The following is a 26088-nucleotide window of genomic DNA, read 5'->3' as shown; positions in this document are numbered from 1 at the left end:
AATTACAAAGCAAAGGTTCATAGAACCTACACATATTTTCGAAATTACATATTATTATGCCAAAAATTATATATAATTATTAAAATTACAACTTTTCAACTTCCCATCAAAACACAATGGTTTCAAAAATGATTTAGTATTCTTAAAAAAAATTATAACAATTATATTATTATACATTAATTAGGGCTTACACTAATTACTATTTTGGAGAATTAATTATTGAAAATATGTTCAATATTAAATGCACATCTTCATATTCAAAGACTCAAACTAACTATCTATATCCTAACATTAAAAAAAATTAATATTGCACAACTGTGGTTATCTAAACCCTAATTTCGAAAATTCTAATGCAAATTTCGAAAATTATAATGCAAATTTTGAAATATTATTGGATTTATACATATTTTCAAAATTGCAATATTATATTAAATGCTATTATAATTTCGAAATTTGTAAGTATCAACTTTTCAACCACCCCACTAATTATATTAATTAATGCTATTATAATTTCGAAATTTATAAGCATCAACTTTTCAATCACCCCACTAATTATATTAATTGATGCAATTTTAATAATATAATCAGTTTAAATATAAAAAATATTGAATAGTGCTACACACCATTCGAAAAAAAATCAGAAGGAATAGGCTGGAGAAATGACTAGTTACGAAAATGGTTTGGAAGCTGAACAAGAAGATACAAAATCCTTATCTTCTGAACATGAAGTAGACCCTGCTGGGGGAACACGTTTGGAAGAGACAAATGATGAAGACGTACCAGAAGACAATGTTGAATGTGGCATTATTGAAGAATGGACCGAACCTGATATTGCACAATGGAGGAGCTTGCTTCAATTTTTGGATATTGACAAAGAACCAGAACATATTCAGTTTTCGGACTTCGAAGGGAAGGAGTTTGTAAGTATTGAACAAGCAGAATCTTCTTATTTTTTGTATGCGAAAATGATGGGGTTTAGTGTTAGAAAAAAACTGAAGAGGGAGGACAAAAAAGGTATTTTACACTTTAGAAGTTGGGTGTGTTCAAACGAAGGTTTTAGAGAACAAAAATATTGTAATCTTGATAATAGGTGTAAAGAAGCTCGTGCTCTAACAAGAACAGGTTGTAATGCAGAGTTTAGAATTAATTTAAATAGGGAAACTAACCACTGGATTACAAAGTGTTTTAATAACCACCACAACCATAAGTTTGCCTTCTTTCGTGAAAAACCATTTCTTAGATCTCATAGAATATTTAGGAACGAGATGAGGGAACAAGTTATGTCAATGAAGAGAGCCGGAATTAAGACATCCCAAATTTGGAATTACATGGTAGAAGTTCATGATGGTTGGGAAAATGTGGGATGTATCAAAAATGACTTGTACAAGGGAATCTGTAAAAAATATTCAACGTGGGATGATTGTGACACGTCCACAGCAATGGGTTATCTCGAAGCAAAAAAAGGGCCGGACAACATGTTTTTCTACAAGTATGATGTAGATAAAGAAAATAGATTGAAAAATTTATTCTGGTCTGACGGGACTTCCCAGGTTGATTACCAATTATTTGGTGATTGTTTGGCTTTTGATTCTACTTACAAAACCAATAGGTATTTTTAATTTTTTTTTTTACCTTATATCGATTTCTTAGTAAAATATCAAATATTATATTAATTTTTTGTTCAACAGGTACGGAAAGCCATTAGTAATACTACTTGGGTCTAATAATCATGACAAAACGTGTGTGTTTGGAGCTGCACTTCTTGATAATGAGACTTCGACCACATATGATTGGGTATTGGAAACATTTTTAGAGTGCATGGGTGGTAAGATGCCGTCAGCAGTTTTGACGGACGATTGCAAAGCAATGAACAAAGCACTGGATAATATTATGCCTGGTGTTCCACATCGTATTTGCTCGTGGCACATACTAAAAATTGCAATGCACCATGTACACAATATAGCATTCCATCAAGAATTGAAGAAATTTATTTTCAGGTAATACATTAAATGGTGTTTTATCTTATTCTCTCAATTATAATATGAAAACATTTATATTTTTCTTTTTTACAAAAATATAGGTATTACAAGGAGGAAGAATGGGAGGATAATTGGAAAGTGACTATGAAGAAATATAGATTGACAGGAAATGCATGGGTGGAAGCACAATATGGCACAAGAAAGCAGTGGGCAGATACTTATCTTCGTGGTATTTATTTTGGTGGAGCTACTGCTACCGGTAGATGCGAATCTATGAATGCATTCTTGAAAAGAGATTTGCAAAATAAAATACCATTGTGGATGTTTATACGACACTTTGACCATGCTTTATCTATGTTACGTTACAACGAGATGAAAGAACACTACAAAACTAATTTGACTGAACCGGTTTTGAACCAGACAACTATGCCGTGTGTGGAGGATGAAATTTCTTCAATTTTCACAAGGGAATTTTTTACAAGGATAAGAAAGGAGATACGGCGTGGCGATAATTATATTGTCCTAAAGGATGATAAGATACCAGGTTACACTCTTTGTTTGGTGAAAAAATATATTGGTTCTGGATTAAAGCGCAAAGTGTTAATCTCCAACGATGGGGATGATGTGCGATGTGACTGCTATTCTCTTGAGACAAAAGGAATTCCATGTAGACATATTTTTATTTCATTGAAGAATTTGGAGAGAAGAAGTTTGCCAATTTGTTTGGTAAATAGACGTTGGCTAAAAGATGCTAAAGAAGTTCAACTGTTAACTCAAGGTAATGAAAGAAAGTGTCCTCATCCTGAAGTTATTGAAAATTCTAGGTACGGTGGTGTAACCACACAAACTACTATCATGTCGTACCTTGCTACAAGATCACGAGAAGCATTTCAAAAGGCTATGAAAGTTATATCAGAGTTGAATGCAGAATTGGAAAAAATGCCACCAGATGAAGAGTTAAAACATCCTCAAAATGATGAAGGAGTATTTCCTAATAATATTTTGGACTCTCAGATTAAAAAAACAAAAGGCAGACCAACTACAGCCAGTTTGTCGAAATCATTCTCTGGAGGTGCAAAGAAGAGAAAACCAAAAAAATCGCTATTACATTGCAAGTATTGTGGTGAGGTTGGACATGATTCAAGGAATTGTCCTATGCAGCCAAAGTCCACTACAAAGAAAAATGGTCATTCGAAGAATAAGAAGAAAAAAATCAATCCATGATTAGTGATGTCTTTTGTATAATTGTTTACAAACACTTTCTCTATTGCAATCATTAATTTCGGCTACAACAATATAGGGCTAATTATTGTGTTTTTTTTCCAGATATTATAAATATGGTATTGAGAATTGGAAAATTTAATTCATTTGCATAATTAGGGCCCACACTAATAATTAGTTTGAACGATTAAATATTGAATACATGTTAAATATCAAATGCACCTCTTCATATTCAAAGACAATAACCAACTATCTAAACCCTAATTTCAAAAATTATAATTAGATGTGTAAAATTTATTAATATTACAAACCCTAATTTCGGCTATGCCAATTGTGGTTTACAATTAATATTGAAATTTTTTAGCATTAAAAATACAAAATAATTGCACATCTTAAATATGGTATTGAGAAGTGGGAATTGTTAATGCACATCTTCAAATTGAAAGACTCAAAGACTATATATATCCTAGCATTTAGCAAATAATTAATTATTATATAAAAATATTTTTTTTATTATTAATTTCGGCTACAACAATATAGGGTTAATTATTGTGTTTTTTTTCAAATATTATAAATATGGTATTGAGAATTGGAAAATTTAATTCATTTGCATAATTAGGGCCTACACTAATAGTTAGTTTGAACAATTAAATATTGAATATATGTTAAATATCAAATGCACCTCTTCATATTCAAAGACAATAACCAACTATCTAAACCCTAATTTCAAAAATTATAATTAGATGTGTAAAATTTATTAATATTACAAACCCTAATTTCGGCTATGCCAATTGTGGTTTACAATTAATATTGAAATTTTTTAGCATTAAAAATACAAAATAATTGCACATCTTAAATATGGTATTGAGAAGTGGGAATTGTTAATGCACCTCTTCAAATTGAAAGACTCAAAGACTATATATATCCTAGCATTTAGAAAATAATTAATTATTATATAAAAATATTTTTTTTATTATTAATTTCGGCTACAACAATATAGGGTTAATTATTGTGTTTTTTTTTCAAATATTATAAATATGGTATTGAGAATTGGAAAATTTAATTCATTTGCATAATTAGGGCCTACACTAATAACTAGTTTGAACAATTAAATATTGAATATATGTTAACTATCAAATGCACCTCTTCATATTCAAAGACAATAACCAACTATCTAAACCCTAATTTCAAAAATTATAATTAGATGTGTAAAATTTATTAATATTACAAACCCTAATTTCGACTATGCCAATTGTGATTTACAATTAATATTGAAATTTTTTAGCATTAAAAATACAAAATAATTGCACATCTTAAATATGGTATTGAGAAGTGGGAATTGTTAATGCACCTCTTCAAATTGAAAGACTCAAAGACTATATATATCCTAGCATTTAGAAAATAATTAATTATTATATAAAAATATTTTTTTATTATTAATTTCGGCTACAACAATATAGGGCTAATTATTGTGTTTTTTTTCCAGATATTATAAATATGGTATTGAGAATTGGAAAATTTAATTCATTTGCATAATTAGGGCCCACACTAATAATTAGTTTGAACGATTAAATATTGAATACATGTTAAATATCAAATGCACCTCTTCATATTCAAAGACAATAACCAACTATCTAAACCCTAATTTCAAAAATTATAATTAGATGTGTAAAATTTATTAATATTACAAACCCTAATTTCGGCTATGCCAATTGTGGTTTACAATTAATATTGAAATTTTTTAGCATTAAAAATACAAAATAATTGCACATCTTAAATATGGTATTGAGAAGTGGGAATTGTTAATGCACCTCTTCAAATTGAAAGACTCAAAGACTATATATATCCTAGCATTTAGCAAATAATTAATTATTATATAAAAATATTTTTTTTATTATTAATTTCGGCTACAACAATATAGGGTTAATTATTGTGTTTTTTTTTCAAATATTATAAATATGGTATTGAGAATTGGAAAATTTAATTCATTTGCATAATTAGGGCCTACACTAATAGTTAGTTTGAACAATTAATTATTGAATATATGTTAAATATTAATGCACCTCTTCATATTCAAAGACAATAACCAACTATCTAAACCCTAATTTCAAAAATTATAATTAGATGTGTAAAATTTATTAATATTACAAACCCTAATTTCGGCTATGCCAATTGTGGTTTACAATTAATATTGAAATTTTTTAGCATTAATTTCGGCTAAAAAAATATGTAGTTTTAATTGTTAATGCACATCTTCAAATTGAAAGATTAAAATAATTAATTATATAAAAATATATTTTTTATCATTAATTTTGGATAAATTTGGATCTATTGTTTTAATTGTTTTTTTTCAAATATTATAAACATGGCATTGAGAATTGGAAAATTTAATTCATTTGCATAATTAGGGTTTAAAGTCATTTTTTTTAAAATTAATTTCGGCTACCAAAAAAATAGGGCTAATTATTTATTTTTTTAAAATTTTGAAATAGGAGAAGTAATTTAATCATGGTATTGAGAATACATCAAGAAACAACTATAACATTTAAAAAAACAAAAAACTAACCCAAAATCAGCAAGGTCAACATTTATTATATTAATCATAAACTAAACAAAAAACATTTAAAAAAAATACATCAAGAAAAAACTATAACAATCATAAATAAAACTCTTAGAAATCTATTGCCCTTGCTTTGTAGTTTTAATTGTTTCATCATCTATTAGCATCTTCATATACTTTTCAAAGCGTTTTTTGTCACCGCCTGTTAAAACTTTAAAGATTCGTTGTTCACCAATCTGAACTTTCACCATTTCTTTATTCCAAATTTGGATCTCCAACATCAAGTTTCTAACCATAAGCTTGGTTAACTCCGCTCTTTTCTCTTGTTGGGCGATGGAGAAGTTGATGAGATCACAAACGTTGCTCCGTGGGACATGATAGTCTCTTTCCTTGGCCAATGTTTCTACTATTGACAATTGTTCCCTTAATAAATCAATCATAACTAGAATTGGTAATTGAAAGGCAATGAAATCTTCCATGTTCAACATCTATTCTAACTCTAACCAAATATAAAGATTTTTTTTTCTATCTGTCTTTGAAATGTAGAATATATAGGACAATACTCTAACCAAGTATTATGAAGCAATGCAACCTTTTCAATGTCTTTTTTTTTTTTTATATAGAATTCGGTTTCCTTAGAGATTTTTTTTGGCAATATTAAAAAATAATAATTAATATGGAATATATCTTAAATATTAAATGCACTTTTTCAAATTCAACTATCTATATTCTAGCACTTAATCAAAAAAAATTCGGCCACTACATTTATTAGGAGAATAATTGTTTTGTTTTTTCTTTAAATAAATAAATATAGTTTTGAGAATTGTGAAAATTTAATTAATTTGCATAATTAGGACCTACACTAATAATTAGTTTGAATAATTAAATGTTGAATATATATTAAATATTAAATGCACCTTTTCAAATTCAAACACTCTAACCAAGTATTATGAAGCAATGCAACCTTTTCAATGTCTTTTTTTTATATAGAATTTCGGTTACCTTAGAGATTTTTTTTGGCAATATTAAAAAATAATAATTAATATGGAATATATCTTAAATATTAAATGCACCTTTTCAAATTCAACTATCTATATTCTAGCACTCAATCAAAAAAATTTCGGCCACTACATTTATTAGGAGAATAATTGTTTTGTTTTGTTTTAAAATAAACAAATATAGTTTTGAGAATTGTGAAAATTTAATTAATTTGCATAATTAGGGCCTACACTAATAATTAGTTTGAACAATTAAATGTTGAATATATATTAAATATTAAATGCACATTTTCAAATTCAAACACTCTAACCAACTATCAAAATCTTGGTATTAAATCAAAATTTATTAAATTAATATTTTTATACACCCATTTTTCGGCCACAACAAAATATTAGAGAATAATTATTTTTTTCTAAAAAATTAAATATAGTTTTGAGAATTGTGAAAATTCAATTAATTTGCATAATTAGGGTTTACACTAATTATTAGTTTGAACAATTAAATATTGAATATATCCTAAATATTAAATGCACCTGTTCAAATTCAAACACTCTAACCAACTATCAAAATCTTAGTATTAAATTAATATTTTTATACACCAATTTTTCGGCCACAACAAAATATTAGAGAGAAAAATTATTTAAAAAAAAAAAATTAAATATAGTTTTGAGAATTGTGAAAATTCAATTAATTTGCATAATTAGGGTTTACACTAATTATTAGTTTGAACTATTAAATGTTGAATATATATTAAATATTAAATGCACCTTTTCGAATTCAAACACTCTAACCAACTATTAAAATCTTGGTATTAAATCAAAATTTATTAAATTAATATTTTTATACACCCATTTTTCGGCCACAACAAAATATTAGAGAATAATTATTTTTTTTTCTAAAAAATTAAATATAGTTTTGAGAATTGTGAAAATTCAATTAATTTGTATAATTAGGGTTTACACTAATTATTAGTTTGAACAATTAAATATTGAATATATCTTAAATATTAAATGCACCTTTTCAAATTCAAACACTCTAACCAACTATCAAAATCTTAGTATTAAATCAAAATTTACTAAATTAATATTTTTTTAAACCCATTTTTCGGCCACTACATTTATTAGGAGAATAATTGTTTTGTTTTTTTAAAAAATAAATAAATATAGTTTTGAGAATTGTGAAAATTCAATTAATTTGCATAATTAGGGTTTACACTAATTATTAGTTTTAACAATTAAATGTTGAATATATATATTAAATATTAAATGCACCTTTTCAAATTCAAACACTCTAACCAACTATCAAAATCTTAGTATTAAATCAAAATTTACTAAATTAATATTTTTTTAAACCCATTTTTCGGCCACTACATTTATTAGGAGAATAATTGTTTTGTTTTTAAAAAAAAAATAAATATAGTTTTGAGAATTGTGAAAATTCAATTAATTTGCATAATTAGGGTTTACACTAATTATTAGTTTTAACAATTAAATGTTGAATATATATATATATATATATATTAAATATTAAATGCACCTTTTCAAATTCAAACACTCTAACCAACTATCAAAATCTTGGTATTAAATCAAAATTTATTAAATTAATATTTTTATACACCCATTTTTCGGCCACAACAAAATATTAGAGAGAAAAATTATTTTTTTTTCTAAAAAATTAAATATAGTTTTGAGAATTGTGAAAATTCAATTAATTTGTATAATTAGGGTTTACACTAATTATTAAATGCACCTCTTCATATTCAAAGACAATAACTAACTATCCAAACCCTAATTTCGGCTATGCAAATTATGGTTTACAATTAATATTGAAATTTTTTAAGATTAAAAATAAAAATAATTACACATCTTAAAATTCAAGAACTCTCCTTTTATATAATAATAGTCATATTCAAGACAATATAGATATTTGAAAGGGTACAATAATAAAAATAAAATCAACAAAATTAAACATAAAATACTTGTGGAAACAGTAAGAAAATAAAAAAAAACTACTAATCTTCGGCCTTCCTCTTCTTATTGGTGTGATCTTCTCTGATCATCATCTTCTTTGTTGGGTTTTCACTAATATGACGAAGAAATTTCATAGTTACCTCTTTGTGGTCTTCATGTGGCACCTTCTCAATCTGTTTGCAATCTCTCTTGATCTTTGCTAGTTCAATTTGCCATTTATTTATTTCCTCCTTCAAGTTTTCAACATATAACTTGGCTAGTTCCCTTCTCATTGTCTTTGATATACTGGCAAATGGATAAGGAATTCGACCACCATCTTCAAAATGTGTACCGTCTCCAACCTTGGTGATTGGTAAGGTAGGCAAAGTGTCAGCAATCTTCATCAAGGATTGAAGATTCTCAATCATTCCTTCTACTAGAGACAAGTATTCTTGATCTATATCAGACATGGCTAAGAGTAGAAAGAGATGATAAAAACTGTGTTAATTTTTTTACTAAAATAATAAGATATGTAGAGGTTCAAATTAAGGTGTGTGATATATAAATAAGTAGGGTTTCAAAGACAAGTGCCTTTTCAATTTTTTTAATAAATTTCGACCAAGACCACTACATAATTACCTAATTTTTGGCCATTTAATAGGGAATTGGATATTATTGGAAAGTAGATAATAACGTTATTTTATTAATAAATATAAAACACTTGAGCACATAAGATTCAGCCACCTATGCTATTTTGAAAATAATGGTAATTGGCAATTGTTAATAAATCCAGCAAATTATTAACAAAATTTTGGAATTGATATAATATTATAACATTAAATAACAAAACAACTTCCAATGTAGTACATTTGATTACCTAAAGAAAATAAAGAGGAACATATGGTTATTTTTTATTTGAACCATGCATGTGATTGAAAAGCAAAGACTCATGATAATTAATTTCATATTCAACATCAAACAGTTGTTGCCTCCAAAACAAGTCTTCCTTCTCCGAACCTTCAATAAAAGATAACGCTAAATCTTTTTGAGCTTGTTCAATATCTTTCAAATCCAAAGGATTTGTCGAGTATCGTTGGATTACCAGATCTGCCAAGATCATCCTTATTGTACTTCTTTCATGAAAATTTTGCAAGATGCGCGACTGAATATCATCTCGCAAAGCATGTAAGTCTCCAGTGATGAATCTTTCTTTGCATTTGGAAATGGAATGACGGCGAACAATTTCCACCATAAATTTGTTATGCATTATGTTGTGACTCATCTTGAACTATCACTTTTCAATAATGAATAATGTTGTCACTTATATAGTATGCTTTTATTATTAATCATAATTAACAATGGAATATGAGAGTTCAATGCATTTCTCATTAAAATGGTTACATTGATTATAAAGAGATGTAACATGTTCCAACTATAACAATTAAATATTCAATTGGTAACTTCGAAAATATATTTACATATCTATAAAAATATATATATATTTGTTTTTTTTTAAAAATAAAAGTAATTAAGATAGGCTTTTATTATAGTTTTTATAGCATTTTTCATTACTATTATTACAGTGATTAAATATAAATTGATAATTTCGAGAAGACCTTTTACATATCCAAGAATTATAGTTCTGGCATGTGTGTTTTAGTATTTATTATAGTTGTGGGATGTGTGTTTGGGTATTATGTAACATTTTAGTTTTTAATAATTTGTATAGTTTTCGAGATCTACAAAGATATATTAAATAAATTACTATATTTTATATTTAATATACATTTCGATAATTAATATTAATAAATAATTATAGTTATTTTATTTAATGTTTTATTAATTTTAAAAGTTATCAAATTCTAAAAAAATATTAAATAAATTACTAAATTTTAGATTAATTATAATTTCTGAAAATTATTATTATTAAATAATTATAGTTACTTAAAATATATTATGGTTTAGTGAGAAATTATTATCATAAGTTACTCTTAACATTTTGCCATTTACTTATCGTAACAATTTATAATGTTCATGTGTTGAAGAACATTGCAAACAAATAAATTGAAGAATATTGTAGAGAAACTAAAATTCATAAAATAAAATTCAATGACGACAAATTACAAAGAGAAGAAAACTAATATTGTCAAAATAAAAACTTTAATGAGAAATAACATTTTTCAAAATTTGAGTAGACTATTATCTTTATTTTTATCATGAACAATCTTTAAGAGTTCTTGGAGCCAAAAGTGTTCTTCCTTCTCTACAGCATGGATGAATTTCTGAAGGATGATATGTTGAGAAAGTTGCATCTTGCATGCCTCAGGACTCCATAGGCGACTTGAGATGCATCGAGATGAAAAGAGAGACCCAAGTTTAGTCTTTCTGGTACAGAGAAGAACCAAGAGTTGATTGATTTCATCCTTCTTCTTTTTTATATCTACCGATGTGGTGAGCTCTTTAAGATTAATAGTTGTATTATCAGATAGTAATTCAACAACTTTATTGAGGAACACATCGTCTAGTTCCATATCCTTCACGTCTACCAATTTTTTTTTTCCTCATCCGGAACATCTGCCCATTTTCGCTTCCCTTTTGCTAAATGATCAATGTCTTCAATTTTTGGCTTAACTTTCTGTACATCATTGCTGTCGTCCATTTTTTGCTTGCCTTCCTCAAAAATAATAATATCAGTCATTTTTTGCTTCTCTTTCTCCATATCGTTGACCATATCTTTGTTTTGATTCTCTTTATCGATAGTCTTATTACTCTCATTGTTTTCATTCTCTTTGTCCATATCGTTGATGTACTCCATTTTTTTATTATGTTTCTCTATTTTTTAGGTTATCTTTGTAAATTCTTGACCTACATATATAAAGAGTTTTTATAACCTAACTAGATGAAAAAAATAATTAAAAATTAAAAAAAAAATTCATTTATTCAATTTAATAAATTTCGAAATTCTCATAAAAATTGTATACCACACACCTTTTTATAAATGTATTTAATTACTAGTTTAACTTCCAATACAAAGTTTAAGTTTTAAATTATAATAAAATTATTATGACTTTATTGTAAAGGCAATTGTTCAACTACCCATCATTTATTACTATTATTATTTGAATTACACACTTATATAATATTTCAAAAAATTCGGCCAAAATAATAAAGGTAGTTATTTATATATTTATTGCATTTTTCGATTTTGAGAAATTTTTGCTTATCAATTTAATATGTTTTTCTTTCATTAATTTTTTTTCCATAAAGGAATCCAAAATTTCGAACATGCTATTATTATTAGTTACAAATTTTGGTCAAATTTTCAATAATTTAAAAAAAAAAAAAGGAAAATATAACCAATTCATTTAGTTATTAATTTTAGTTACATATCGTTGATGTACTCCGTTTTTTAATTATGTTTATCTATTTTTTAGGTTATCTTTGTAAATTCTTGACCTACATATATAAAGAGTTTTTATAACCTAACTAGATGAAAAAAATAATTAGAAATAAAAAAAAAATCATTTATTCAATTTAATAAATTTCGAAATTCTCATAAAAATTGTATACCACACACTTATTTATAAATGTATTTAATTACCAGTTTAAGTTTTAAATTATAATAAAATTATTATGACTTTATTGTAAAGGCAATTGTTCAACTACCCATCATTTATTACTATTATTATTTGAAATACACACTTATATAATATTTCAAAAAATTCGGCCAAAATAATAAAGGGAATTATTTATATATTTATTGCGTTTTTCGATTTTGAGAAAATTTTTCTTATCAATTTAATAGATTTTTCTTTCATTAATTTTTTTTCCATAAAGGAATCCAAAATTTCGAACATGCTATTATTATTAGTTACAAATTTTCAATAATTTTTTTAAAAAATAAATAAATAGGAAAATATAACCAATTCTCATGAATGATGCATATAAGTTATTTTTAATAAAATATACATGAAAAATAATAAAAAATTTCGACAAAATAAAAAAAAACTTGAAATTCTTAATAATATTAGAGAGATTAATGTAAGAATCAATCACTAGGACTGAAGAACAATGTCATAACAAACTCATAAACTTACAAAATAAAACAAAGAAGAAACTTGATAATAATTTAAGTAAATTAATAAAACTGATAATCTACTCATCCTTGTCGGAGTTCAAATCAATTCCACTGATATCGATTTTTTCATCCTCCAAGAGAACTTTCATATTCTTTTTGAATAGTTCTTCATTGCCACCCAATAATTGATCGAAGACGTCTTCGTCATCCATCCTCACATTCTGAAGTTCTTCTCTCCAAAGTTCAATTTCATATTCCAAATTTTCAACCATAAGAGAAGTCAAACATTTTCTTCTTTGTTGTTGCTTCTTGGCAAAAATGACAATTTCAGACTCCGATTTGCTTTCGCTTTGAGAAGTCTCTTCTTTGGCAAATGTTTTGACGATGGATAATTGGCGTTCCAGCAATTCAATCATTGAAAGAATAGGTACATGGAAAGTTATAAAGTCTTCCATAATAATGAAAAATTGTTTAGAAGAGATGTAGGAATTTTCTAAAGAAACTGATGAAGAGTTTATGAAAACTAATTAATCTACTTTAGAATATATATAGACTAAGAAGATGTTGTGTAGGGTTATGAAAAAATATTTTTTAATTGTTTGTTTATGAAAATAATATATTTAATGAGTAATTGCAACTTTTCAAATACATGCATGTTTCTATTTTCGAAAATATAGGTATTTCGCCACATGCAACTTTTCATTTAGTGTGCATTTATGATACGAATAATTGTATCTATTAATTTTGAGGTGGTTATTCCCATTTTCGAAAATATATGGTATTATTTGGCCACCTATTTTTTGTCGAAAATTGTTCCTATTTTATTGAAATGGTGTATGAAAAAAAGACATTAATTGGAAACCGATTAGGTATCTTTTTAATGGTCATATATTAATTGAATATTAAATCATATTCCTTAATTATTTATTGGGTAAAATAAACATTTTTATTATTAATTGACAATAATCATTTTTTTAAAATTTAATTATTTTTTTTAATTTCACTGTATTAAATATAATTTTGTAAGATGTTAAATAACGATAAGAAACACAATAAATTTTAAACTTTTTACTGAAAAACTTAAAATATTTGTTCATATTAAAAATTAAGCATAAAATAAAAACAAAATACAAATAATTAATATTCTCTAACTTAAAATCTACTCTTCATTTCCCTTTATCTTTTTATTTGAAGATTCTCCTTCTTCATCTTCCATAATCCTCTTCTTGATGCTTTCACGAGTCTTCTTCATTTTGACAAGTTCTTTGTTCCAATCTTCAATTTCTTCCTTCAAGTTTTCAACATACATCTTGTTCAATCCCCTCCTCATTTTTCGAGATATTGTGGCAAACTTGTAGGGAAAATTTGTTCCATCTTCGAACTCAGTAAATTTTGATGAAGGCAAGATCTCTGCTACTGACAAAATGAATTTCAATTTTTTTATCATGCCTTCAGCAAGAGAGATGAGATCTTGAATCATGTTATCCATGAGGAATGTTGAAAGACAAAGAAATATGTGAAAGGAGAGTAAAGTAGGTTGTGTTTGAAGAAGAAGTGTATAATATATAAAGTGTGTTATTAAATAATTAAAAAAATATATTAATTTATTAACAATTGCAACTCTTCAACTTCATTGATTTAAATATTATATAATTAGAAAAAAAATATTCAGCCATTAATGTTGTTGGAGAGACACAAAAATTTCGGCCACATTAATAACTATTATTATATATTTAATTTTTTTTTTCAACTCTAAACCTTCATGCATGTACATAAAACCTAGATTTCACATTTAATTATAATTATTATTATTTTAAACTTTATTTTTAAAATATACATTTATATTTTTTTGGGAACCTATACATATTTTCGAAATACCCTATTTATATTTCCAAAAAATATTATATTATGTTTAAACATGATAAAAATTAATAGGATTTAGATAATAACATTTATATTTTTTTGGGAACCTATACATATTTTCGAACCTATACATAAAACCTAGATTTCAATATTTATATAACAAAACATTGCATGTTTAATTAGAAAGACTTATTCATTTGAAAGATACATATTCATCTTCCCAATAAAATAATACATTTATATTTATATTTTTTTGGGAAAGTGGGATAAATATGGGGAGTAGAAAGATTTGATTTTATCATCAATATGTATTGAAATAATAATAAACAACATGCTTTTTCGGTTTTTTAAAAAGAAAAATCAATATTAAATGCAAATTTTATTATCACCACTATACTTAAATCATGCATAATAATTAAAATATAAAAAAATAAAAATTAATTGGACAATGAAATATATTTTTCGGTATTAATTTATTTTATTTTTATAGTAAAATAATATCAAATTTTATTATTTTTAAATGAACTTGCAAAGTTTTAATTATAAAAAATAACCATAAAAATTAACTTTCAATTCATAACCGATAAATCATTATATAATATTGTTGACTGCGTTTTTAGCCAACGACGTGAGAACGTCAATAACGACAAGCCTTCAAGAGAATGTAAACGATACAGACAGTATAATAAAGAAAATAAAGAACACACAAGAGATTTTTATAGTGGTTCAGCCCCGATTGTCGGTAATAGCCTAATCCACTTAGAGTTGTGATTTATAGACCTATACTCAAGATCAGATGGACTGAGCCAACTGAGTTTCTTCAGTACAGATTGTGAAAATACAAGAATTCTCTCTAATTTCAGCACTTTCTCTCTCTAGAATAGACAGACCCAATTTTCTCTCTCTAGAAAGAAGAAGCAGAAGAAGCCCCCTCTCTCATCCCATCAGCTCTCTATTTATAGGCCTGGGATCCTCACCTGATATCCCCTTATAATAGGGATATTTTATTATATTTATTACATTTAAACATTCAAAATTCGAAATATAACAAACCCCCCATTTGTGGGAAGAATGAGAGATTCCTGCGTATGTTGTTGAAGCTGTGTCTGACTTAGTCTCCTCTAGCTAGTTGGTCCACCTCCTACTCACTACCCATGCAAATGCTGGTTGAACATGCATAGTGGTAGGATATGCATGGTGGTAGGACATGTTTTTGGGTGGGTTGAACGTGCATGGTGGTAGGACATGCACTTCTCTCCTCTAACATGGCACTCTCCTCTAGCATGCCATGTTCCTCCTTGAACCAATCTCCTTGCTTCTCCTCGGACCAAGGTGGTCCGAGGCAACCTCCTTGGCACCTCACCTTGGACAACATTGAGGCAACCTCACCTTGGACAACATCGAGGCAACCTCCTTGGCACCTCACCTTGGACAACATTGAGGCAACCTCCTTAGCACCTCACCTTGGACAATATTGAGGCATTCTCCTTTAGCATCTCCCAAACATGTCCGATCGAACATTGTATAGGCTCTCCTTATCAAAATCTAAGTCTCCTTCCTCTTGCATGAGACTCCTCCTCCTTAACTACTTACCTTGGACACGTTCGAGCCAACACTTAGGAAACCTTGGGAGGCTTGCCTCCTACACGCCCTTGGGGTCTCTTAGGACCACATCCTCCTTGGGGTCTCCTAAGACCACTTTCTCCTTGGGGTCTCCTAAGACCACTCCCTTGGGGTCTCCTAGGACCATATCCTCTTAGCTCTCCTAGAATGCATTTTCCTTAGCCTCCTAGGATGCATTCTCCAATTTTTGGGTATAACAAATATTTTAAAACAAAGTATGAATATTCCTACATATTCATGAAAGAGTTCAACAAAGTTTCATGATATACTATTTCGCGTTCAACATCATACATTAGACGCCTCCAATACAAGTCCTCCTTCTCAGAAGCATCGATGAACGTTTGTCCTAATTCATTATGAATTTCTCTAATCTTACATACTTTAGTGCTTTCTCCACTCCATTCTCCAAATGCTTGATCGATGAAGACGGTTCTCACTATACTTCTTTCTTTGAATGATCTCATGAGGCGCAGCTTAATTTGTTCCACGAAATTGTACAACTCTCCACTTAAGTATTTTTCTTTGCATTTCGAAAGTGATCTAGTAAGAATTATTTCCTCTATCATCTTGTTGTCCATTTTCTTTCTATTTTTTTGGTACCTAAATGGACAACCTTAGTGATGATGATGAACTAGGGTTGCCTAGTCACACATATATATATAAAGAGTTTGTATTCAACATTGTTTTTCTACACAAATAATTAATAAGTAAGAGAAGACATCGGGAATAATAATGAGTGATGAGCAAGACGAGGAGTCAACTACTCCGGAATAATTAATAATATTTATAAAAAATATTTACTTTAAATTTACACTAAGGATTTTTTTAAAATATATCATTTTCGAAATATATCTTAGTAAAAAATTAGTCATTTTCGAAATACATTTTATAGGATAAATGGCTTTGTTCATTTTTGAAATATATTGCTACAAGAAAAAAAAATTGATTTGTAAATTGCTAACAATAATAATAATTAAAAAAAAGATCAAATTTCCATTAACAAGAATAAAATTCTTAATTCAATATAGATGAGCAAACACTCTAATTTTTGTAGACAAAATAGACAATCCCTAAATGTTCTTGAAAGCATCCAACAACATTTCATGATATAAAATTTCACGTTCAACATCATACATTTGTGTCGTCCAATACAAGTACTCCTGCTCAGAAGCATCGATGAACTTTTGGAATAATTCATTCTGAATGTGTCGAATTTCACGTACTTTAGGGCTTTCTCCACTCCATTCTCTAAATGCTTGATCCATCATTGCCTTTCTCATTGTAATTCTTTCTTCAAGTGATCTATTGAGGCGTATCTTAATCTCTTCCATGAAACTGTACAACTCTCCACTTAAGAATTTTTCTTTGAATTTCGAAAGTGATCTAGTAAGAATGATCTCCTCTATCTTGTTTATGTTCATTTTCTCTCTATGATGAACAATCTTTATGATGATAAAAAAAAATGTTCTAGCCACATATATATAATGAAGTAGTAATAAAGAAGATAAAACATGAGGAATAATAATGACTGATGGGAAATACAAGGAGTCAATTATGCTAAGTATTCATTTTTGAAATACTACAAATATTATTATTATTATTATAATTAATTATTTTACCAAATAAAAATATTAATTGTAATAAATACAAATAAATCCATAAATGTCATTGACTACTCATATTCTTATTTTTTTATTTATTAATTCTATTAACATGTATAATTAAGTATTTTTTAACAATATTTTCGAAAAATTGTCATTATTTATATTAAAAAATTATATAAAAAAAGTAATGACTTTTTAAACTTTCGACAAAACCCACTAATTTTTTATAACGAAAAATAAAGATAAAAAAGAAATATACATATTACAAAATAACAATATTTATAACCATTAAAAAAAATAAAATTTCTATTTCATAATAATATGTTAAATTCAACATACATCTAACAAATAAAGAGAGAGTACAATCATTTAAATAAAAATTGTAAAAAGAGACAACAGTCTTCAATCTTTGATCCAATTTTTCAAGCACCACTTTTGAAAAGTAATATCGCGTTCAAGCTTGACGAGTTCAATCTGCATGTAGTAATCTTCCTTTTCTAGAGCATGGATGAGCCTTTGACAGGTTTCAGTTTGGAGTATTTGGAGCTCATGGGCCGGAACACAGTTAAGATTAGTAGAGATGCTTCCTGACAACAAGAGTTGTTGAATGGTATTTATTTTACTACTAATGCAAAGAAGACGAGTGTTTATATCGTACCTCATATTTTCGAATTGTATTATAAGTTGTTGGACATCTTTTTTTTTTGGAACAATGGTTTCCAAACACTTTGGTTCCTCCGACGTGTGAGATACATCACCTGTAGTACACCCCTCATTCTTTTGCTTCATTTTCCCATTTTTCTTCAGGTCTTCCATTTTCTGCTTCCCTTTATCCTTTTTGTTCATGTCTTTCATTTTTCCTTCTCTTTCTCAACCTTGTTTTTCATGTAATACTAATACTTGTAATAGATTATTTATAAATAATTTTAAAACTTATCATTCAATAGTGTAGTTAATAATGATGGTATCTTATCAAATTAATATGAGTAACACCTATTGAGATTCCCTATTATTTTTTTGAATTTTTCAATATAAATTTTAAAAAAATTGTGTTTTCAAAAAATGAATTTATTCTCACAAATTTCTACACATTTGTTACATCACATGTTTAATTTATCAAGACACCTATTCATCTTCACAACACCAATTAAAAAAGTTAATAATTATATATTTTCAAAATATAATTAAACAACATTTATTATGTTCAAAGAACCTAGACATAGAATCAAAATTAATTCAATATTTGTATACATTTATTACACTCTATGAGTTATTCAAAAGACAAGTTTTCAATTAAAAAATATTAATTTCGAATTTCATAATAAATTTTAAACAAATTTACATTAATTTTTGCCATATTAATTTAATATTATTTTATATTTCGATTTTTATTTAATTCATTTTTAAAAAAATGTTACACATAATTATTAAAAAGACACTTGTTCAACTTCCCATTGAACAAACACATTTGTTCAAATTTAATTTTCTTTTATTTTGAAATTAATTTAAAAATTTGTACATAATTATTGAAAAGACTCATGTTCAATTTCCCATTAAAGAAACAATTCAATTTACCACTGTATTTTTTTCGAAATTATTTAATAAAAGCTATACATAATTAATAAGAAGATACATATTCAACTTCCAATTTACCAATGTATTTTTTCAAAATTATTTAATAAAAAGTATACATAGTTTTTGAAAAGACACTTGTTCAACTTCCCATTAAACAAAAGCAACTGTTCAATTTACCATTGTATTTTTTAAAATTAATTAATGAAAATTATACATAATTATTAAAAATATACATATTCACTTCCCATTCTTCCCATTTCGAAAAATACAATGGTTGGAAGTTGAACAAGTGTCTTTTTAATAATTATGTATAACATTTTAAAAGGGAGTTATTCATATTCCTAACCACCTATCATAAATGCTTTTTATTCTTCTCATCAAATTTTAAATATAACACAAAAATTAGTATAATTTCCAAGATGGAGATTACTATGGAGCCTAGAAGGGTTGATGAAGATAGTGACAATCATGAAACAAAAAGTGAATCCAACTATGAAGTCAAAGATGCAGAGAATGAGGTTGAATATGAAGACATTATCTCGCGTGAACCAGATAAAGACATTGTTGTTGAAGGCGAAAGTAGCAATACAATCGATCAAGTTAAGGAAGAACAACATTTTCATGTACTCGGAAAATGGCCTTAAGCATTACTCGATATGGAGTTTTCAGAAGGTTTTTTTGATGTTGAATCAAGCGACACTGACGGGGAAATAGATGTTGTCCAGTTAATTAAAAATATCAACGGTTCACCAACAATATGTACAGATTCGAATGAATATTATAAGGAGCTTGAACGAAACGATGATGGCCAGGTAGATAACATCCCTTCTTCTACCAAAACCTTTCCAAACTCGAAAGGTTTCTATAACATTCTCATGAAAGCAAAAGACTTGCGTAGAAGAACTAAAGATATGCATGATTGTCTCGATAAAGGATTAAAATTTGAAACTCGCATCTAGCTTTTGGATTCGGAAGATGCTATTAATAATCTTATTGGTGCAATTTGTGATGCATGATTGTCTCTATATATATGCATCAAGCTTTTTTTGTACTAAGAATTATATGAAAGCTATTTATATTTTATGTTTACAAGGATCTTATGAGTGTTGTAAATTAAACCATTATATAATAAAAAGTAAAATTTCATTAGTTCAATCAAACATAAAAATAAAAATCTACAAAGTACAATAGTAGATAGACAAACAAACAATTTCCTTACGCTCTCTTCAACTTTTCCATCATTCTCAAGAGCACATCCATATTTTTCAAGTGCTCATCAACTTTTGTTTGTTCCTCTTCGAATAGTTTCTTCATTTTCTCAAATAATGCTTCGCGATTGTCGGATCCAAAACTCACTCCAACATGATCAATCAAATGTGTAGCAAGCAACACAATCTCTTTAACTTCTTCCTCTCCTAAGTCATCATAATATTGAGTAAATGGACACATTCTTAAAAATATAAAATGATTTCAAACTCTACCTAAAAACAAAGTTTATGTTTGCCTACAAATGATATCAGTGTATATAAGATAAAATGATTTATAAATAGTGTTAAAAACCATATAATTTCGAAATTATGACATTTAAAATACCCATTTAAAAAAAAAAACTAAATTCCATTTTGAACCAATACCTGAATTGTTTTGGTTAAATTAATAAATAAGATGGGTAATAATTATGAAAAATATAGCAATTGGTGGGCTATTCCATATCCCAAAAATCATGCTCAAAATTATGATTAGTTACACTTCTCAAAACATAAAATGAACATATTTCAATTCCCAAAAATAACACAATAATTTTGTTATTGGTTAGGTTGATTATGCATAATTATACCATTAAATTCTAAATGGTTAGGTTGGTATTAACTAGTTTAGTTACTATGCATTGATTTTTAATTTAAATTTAAAACACAATTTCGAAATAAATTTAATTTTTTATAGATAAAAAGGTTTGGTTGAGTTAGTTTGTGTAAAAATATATATATTTTATTAAAATTTCACTTAAAAAAATGTGAGCAATTAATTTAGAAAATGCCATCTAATTGCATTAAATGCATGTATTCATAAATTCATTCTAATACCCTAATATCATGCTCTATTTATGTTTGGTTGAATTATTAATCATTTCTCATAAAAAACGTGCATAATTAAGATCATGTCAACTAATTTCATTAAATGCATGTCTCCATAAATCCATTCCAATTCCCTAACATTATGCTTAAAATTCTGATTGGTTGATATATTAATTAATAAATTCGAAATTAACACTTACAAAATAGTTTTTATTTAATAAATATGATATTAATGTCTACAACTAACCCTTTGAAACTTCCAATAAACATTAAAGTTGATTGTGAAAATGATAAAATTTAAAGTGTGTTTTAATCTTGTTAATAAATAATTAATTCAAAAATAAACTATTCAAATTCTCTCAAATATTGATCATCTTCTAATTTCTCAAAATTGATAAATAATAATACAAATTTCTTTCTTTTACACAACTTGATTGAGAATAACAAAATTAGGGCAAAGATCATTGTCCCTAGTACTATATTCCTCTGCTTGAAATGAACTCTCGAACATCTTTCAATAATTTTGCTCTATTCTTGTTGAAATTTGAGCATGTAATCCACGAAACTATGTGACACCTTTCTTCATTAGAGTCGAACTACAATAGTGAAAAAAACTCAAGTATAGTATGATAAGAAAAAAAAAAAAAAAAAAAAAACTTAGTATGAAATCTACTTACCACAAAAGACCGCGAGTCGAGCTTACAACTATTCATCATAAATAATATGACAAAGACTCCACAATCGTACAAATTTTTTTGTCTAGGGACATTTCTACCACGAACTATACCAAAACTAGCAAAGTTGAAACTACCAGGTTTCCTTTTGATCTGATTCTCCAAGAACAAATCTAGATTGCGTAGCTGCATTTGCACTCTAACATCAGAATTTATAAATTTAAAATTTATAAAAAAGTAATATATTCAACCAATAAAAACTTACAATATCAACAATCTTAGATGACTGTAATATAGGATTCTTTTCATCGGCAAGTGAGTCCCAAACTTCTACTTTTTTTTCTTTAAGTATCACCCGTGCAAGAATGAAGTGTCTTACAAGCAACATAGGAATATAAATCTACAAGTATAATTGTTGTTAGAAATTACATAATAAATAGATGCTTAAAAATATATTCAACATAAACCATTAGAATTATACTTCATTGCAATGTTCGAGGGAGCCCATAAATCTTTCGTAGTAATGCATTTTCCTCCAAATTTGATGTAGTGGTAAATTGGAGTAGGAGTCGGGTAGTAAGTATTTCTATTGTCATAATTTAAAAAAAAAAAATTAACTTCACAAACATGAAATATGTTTTGACAAAAAAGAAAAACAACAAAAAACTCACCATATTTCGAGCAGGAAGATACCAATTCTTACACTCTTTACCCTTCTTCAACCTCTCATCCTCGGTCAAGAATGAAGAAACCATAGTAACAATCTGCATTTACCAAAAAAAAAAAAAATTATAACGGTCATACTAAAATTATTAATATATACAAATGAATTACCTCAGTCTCCAACTCCGTTTTAGGTCCAAGATACCGGAAGTCAGACCGTCGTAGAAAACTAGACTCACTTTCAACTATAATTTCCCTAGGATATATACAATAATATACATTAAAATATATTGAAAAAATGACAAAAAATATATAAATTAAGATAAAAAAACTTACATTTGATCAGAGTTTGAGAAAATGTATTCTAACACTTCCCTATCTTTCGGTCTTAAAGTATTACCGAGTTTAAAATGTTCAAAGAACACAACATCATCTTGACTAAAAACATGTTTTTTTTTAAAAATAGTGATTGTGAGGCCTTTTCGTTAATGGATTCATATGTCAATTTTTTCTTCTTCTCATATCTACATGGAATTTTATCTTTGGCTTGTAAATCCAGTTTAATAGAGTGTAGTTCATGTCTCAACTCTTTCAACTCAAGCTCAATTACTATCCTCCATTCCATTTCTGATTCCATCACGAAGTTCTATACAAAAAAATTGACGAAGATTATCACTATGTAAGAAATATTTTTGAAAAATAATAATATGTTTGAAAATTTTACATGATGAAATTTTCAAAACTTTAAAATTCCTCACATTTCTAGTTTATTGAAGAAAAATGAACTACAAAATAATTTGTAATAATAATGTTTTAAAATTTCTTTTATAAAATATGAAATTTTTAAAACCCTATAACCTTCAATGTAAATTTATAAACCTAATAGTTGATTTCTAAGAAGTTTGAATAATTTCGAATTTTACAATGGGAGAAAAAAAATGATAATTTATATGTAAAAATAAAGAAATCACATGAATGATTGAAAATCTTGCAAGAAACACTATGAAAAATCTAGAGCTTTTTCATAAAACATTTTTTAAAAAAATTGTTCTTGTGAGATTTTACTAGACAAGTTTTTCAAGAGAAATAAGATTTAATCATTTTTTTGAATTTCAAATCCTACATGACAAATAAAACTAAGTTGGAATTTAAAAAAAAAAAAAGATCTAGTAGTGAATTTCGAAATATGAAATTGGTGAAATAGATGATAAATTGTTTGTAAAAATAAAGAAAGCACAAAAATGATTGAAAATCTTGCAAGAAACACTACGAAAAATCTAGAGCTTTTTCATCAAACATTTTTTAAAAAAATTGTTCTTGTGAGATTTTAATAAACAAGTTTTCAAGAGAAATAAGATTTAGTCTTTTTTTTTTAATTTCAAATTCTACATGAAAAGTAAAACTAAGTTGATATTTTAAAAAAAAAAACCTCTAGTAGTGAATTTCGAAATGTGAAATTGGAGAAATAGATGATAATTTGTTTGTAAAAATAAAGAAAGCACAAAAACGATTGAAAATCTTACAAAGAACACTATGAAAAATCTAGAGTATTTTCATCAAACACTTTCAAAAAAATAATTCTTGTGGGTTTTTACTAAACAAGTTTTTCAAGAGAAATAAGATTTACTCATCTATGTGAATTTCAAATACTATATAACAAAAAAAAAAGATGGATATTTTTGAAAAAAATAGAAAATCTACTAGTGATTTTCGAAAATGACATAGAAAACTTACTTGAAAACACTTTCAAAAATTGGAGCTTCTTCAATAAACAAGTTTTTAAGATAAGTAAATTTTGTATAAAAATATATATAATATATAGAAAATTCGAAATATGCTTTATTAATTAGCCAACTAATTGTAGTTGGGAAGATAAGAGTCATTAATGCATAAGGAATGAATTTGGAAAGAACAAGGAATGGAGAAAGAATGAAGAAGGAATGAGGATATGGAATCTTGGAATGAATCTTAAATAATGATATTTTTAATTATTTAATTAAATTAAAAGGTGACCGCCATGTCAGCAGGTAGCCCATTACCAAGTTTGAAAAAAGTCAAAGATAACATTAATTAACATCTTTAAATGTGGACCATTGGATCTTAATCCAATGGCTATTAATTGACAACCCATCCATGGGGAAAAAAATCAATCACCATTAAGAGTGAACCCATATATATATACAAGCAATTTCTTAGGTGGAGACGTAAACGTCTCCATCGGTGGAGACGTAAACGTCTCCATCGGTGGAGACTTTTTTTGCACCCTTTGATCAAATGAAGGGCTGTGATTTTCCAAATATTTACTCCATTTCTCTCAGAACTATTATCTCTCTCTCTTTCCCTCACAAGTCCGAACCTGAGAAATTACCAGAGTTCTCTCTCTCTCTCTTCCGAACCAGAGTTCTCTATTTCTTCTCTTTCAGACAAAACATGATCATCATATCAAACAAACGCTTGAGCAATGCCCTATATATATATAAATATATATACACCTGAGAAATTACCAGAGTTCTCTCTCTCTCTTCCGAACCAGAGTTATCTGTTTCTTCTCTTTTAGACAAAACATGATCATCATATCAAACAAAAGCTTGAGCAATGCCATATATATATATACACATGCATATGTAAGAGCGAGATATACTCTGCTTAATACTTTGTATTACAAAATTAAACATTTTCAAAATTTCAATTAAATTCATTTCAATGTTATTATGTAATATGTGGTATATATGTTTCATAAATATTTACCATATCCATGAAGTATACTGATGATGTAGAAATGATTGATCACCAACAACTATATAAATAAATATATATATATATATATCTGGGTCTAACGTAATCAAGTAGTAGGTTAACTACTCACTCACCTCCATGTTGTTATTGCCACCTTTAGCAAGTTAAGCACCATAGTCATTGCCAGCAAGAGAAACTAAAGCCACGGAAGAGCTAAGGTCTTGTTTGGAATAGAAATTACGTTCAAGTAATATATCTTCAAAGAAATTGATTTGGGTTGACATGTTTGGTTCCTTTTCCATTGTATCAAACACTCCTGTCCCTCCAAATGCAAAGTTCATTCCATACTTATTTACTTTCCATTTCTTTACCCACTTTATCTCTTTGTATGCCACCGGAGATTTTATGCCCAGAAACGAAACTTTAATTTTTATACATATATATATATATATAAGCAACAAAACACACAATTATATTATACTCATCAAC

General features: G+C 27.1%; 1 protein-coding gene across 1 annotated transcript; it reads left to right on the top strand.

The window, feature by feature from the left end:
• Window positions 1–659: 659 nt before the first annotated feature.
• Window positions 660–3203, top strand: LOC133810281 (protein FAR1-RELATED SEQUENCE 5-like). The gene is made up of 3 exons (XM_062246037.1): window positions 660–1609; window positions 1689–1997; window positions 2081–3203. Exons 1-3 carry the CDS (start codon window positions 660–662, stop codon window positions 3201–3203), a joined length of 2382 nt encoding a protein of 793 aa, XP_062102021.1.
• The last annotated feature ends 22885 nt before the right edge of the window (window positions 3204–26088 follow it).

Source organism: Humulus lupulus, unplaced genomic scaffold (genome assembly GCF_963169125.1).
Source record: "Humulus lupulus unplaced genomic scaffold, drHumLupu1.1 SCAFFOLD_110, whole genome shotgun sequence".
Classification (NCBI taxonomy): domain Eukaryota; kingdom Viridiplantae; phylum Streptophyta; class Magnoliopsida; order Rosales; family Cannabaceae; genus Humulus; species Humulus lupulus.
Note: the sequence above shows the minus strand (reverse complement) of the source record. Positions and strands in the feature narration are given on the sequence as shown.

Coding starts and splice junctions, on each gene's coding strand:
- LOC133810281 (XM_062246037.1), top strand. CDS start 660: ATGACTAGTTACGAAAATGGTTTGGAAGCTGAACAAGAAGATACAAAA. Junction 1,610..1,688: donor TCTACTTACAAAACCAATAG/GTATTTTTAATT, acceptor TTTGTTCAACAG/GTACGGAAAGCCATTAGTAA. Junction 1,998..2,080: donor TTGAAGAAATTTATTTTCAG/GTAATACATTAA, acceptor ACAAAAATATAG/GTATTACAAGGAGGAAGAAT.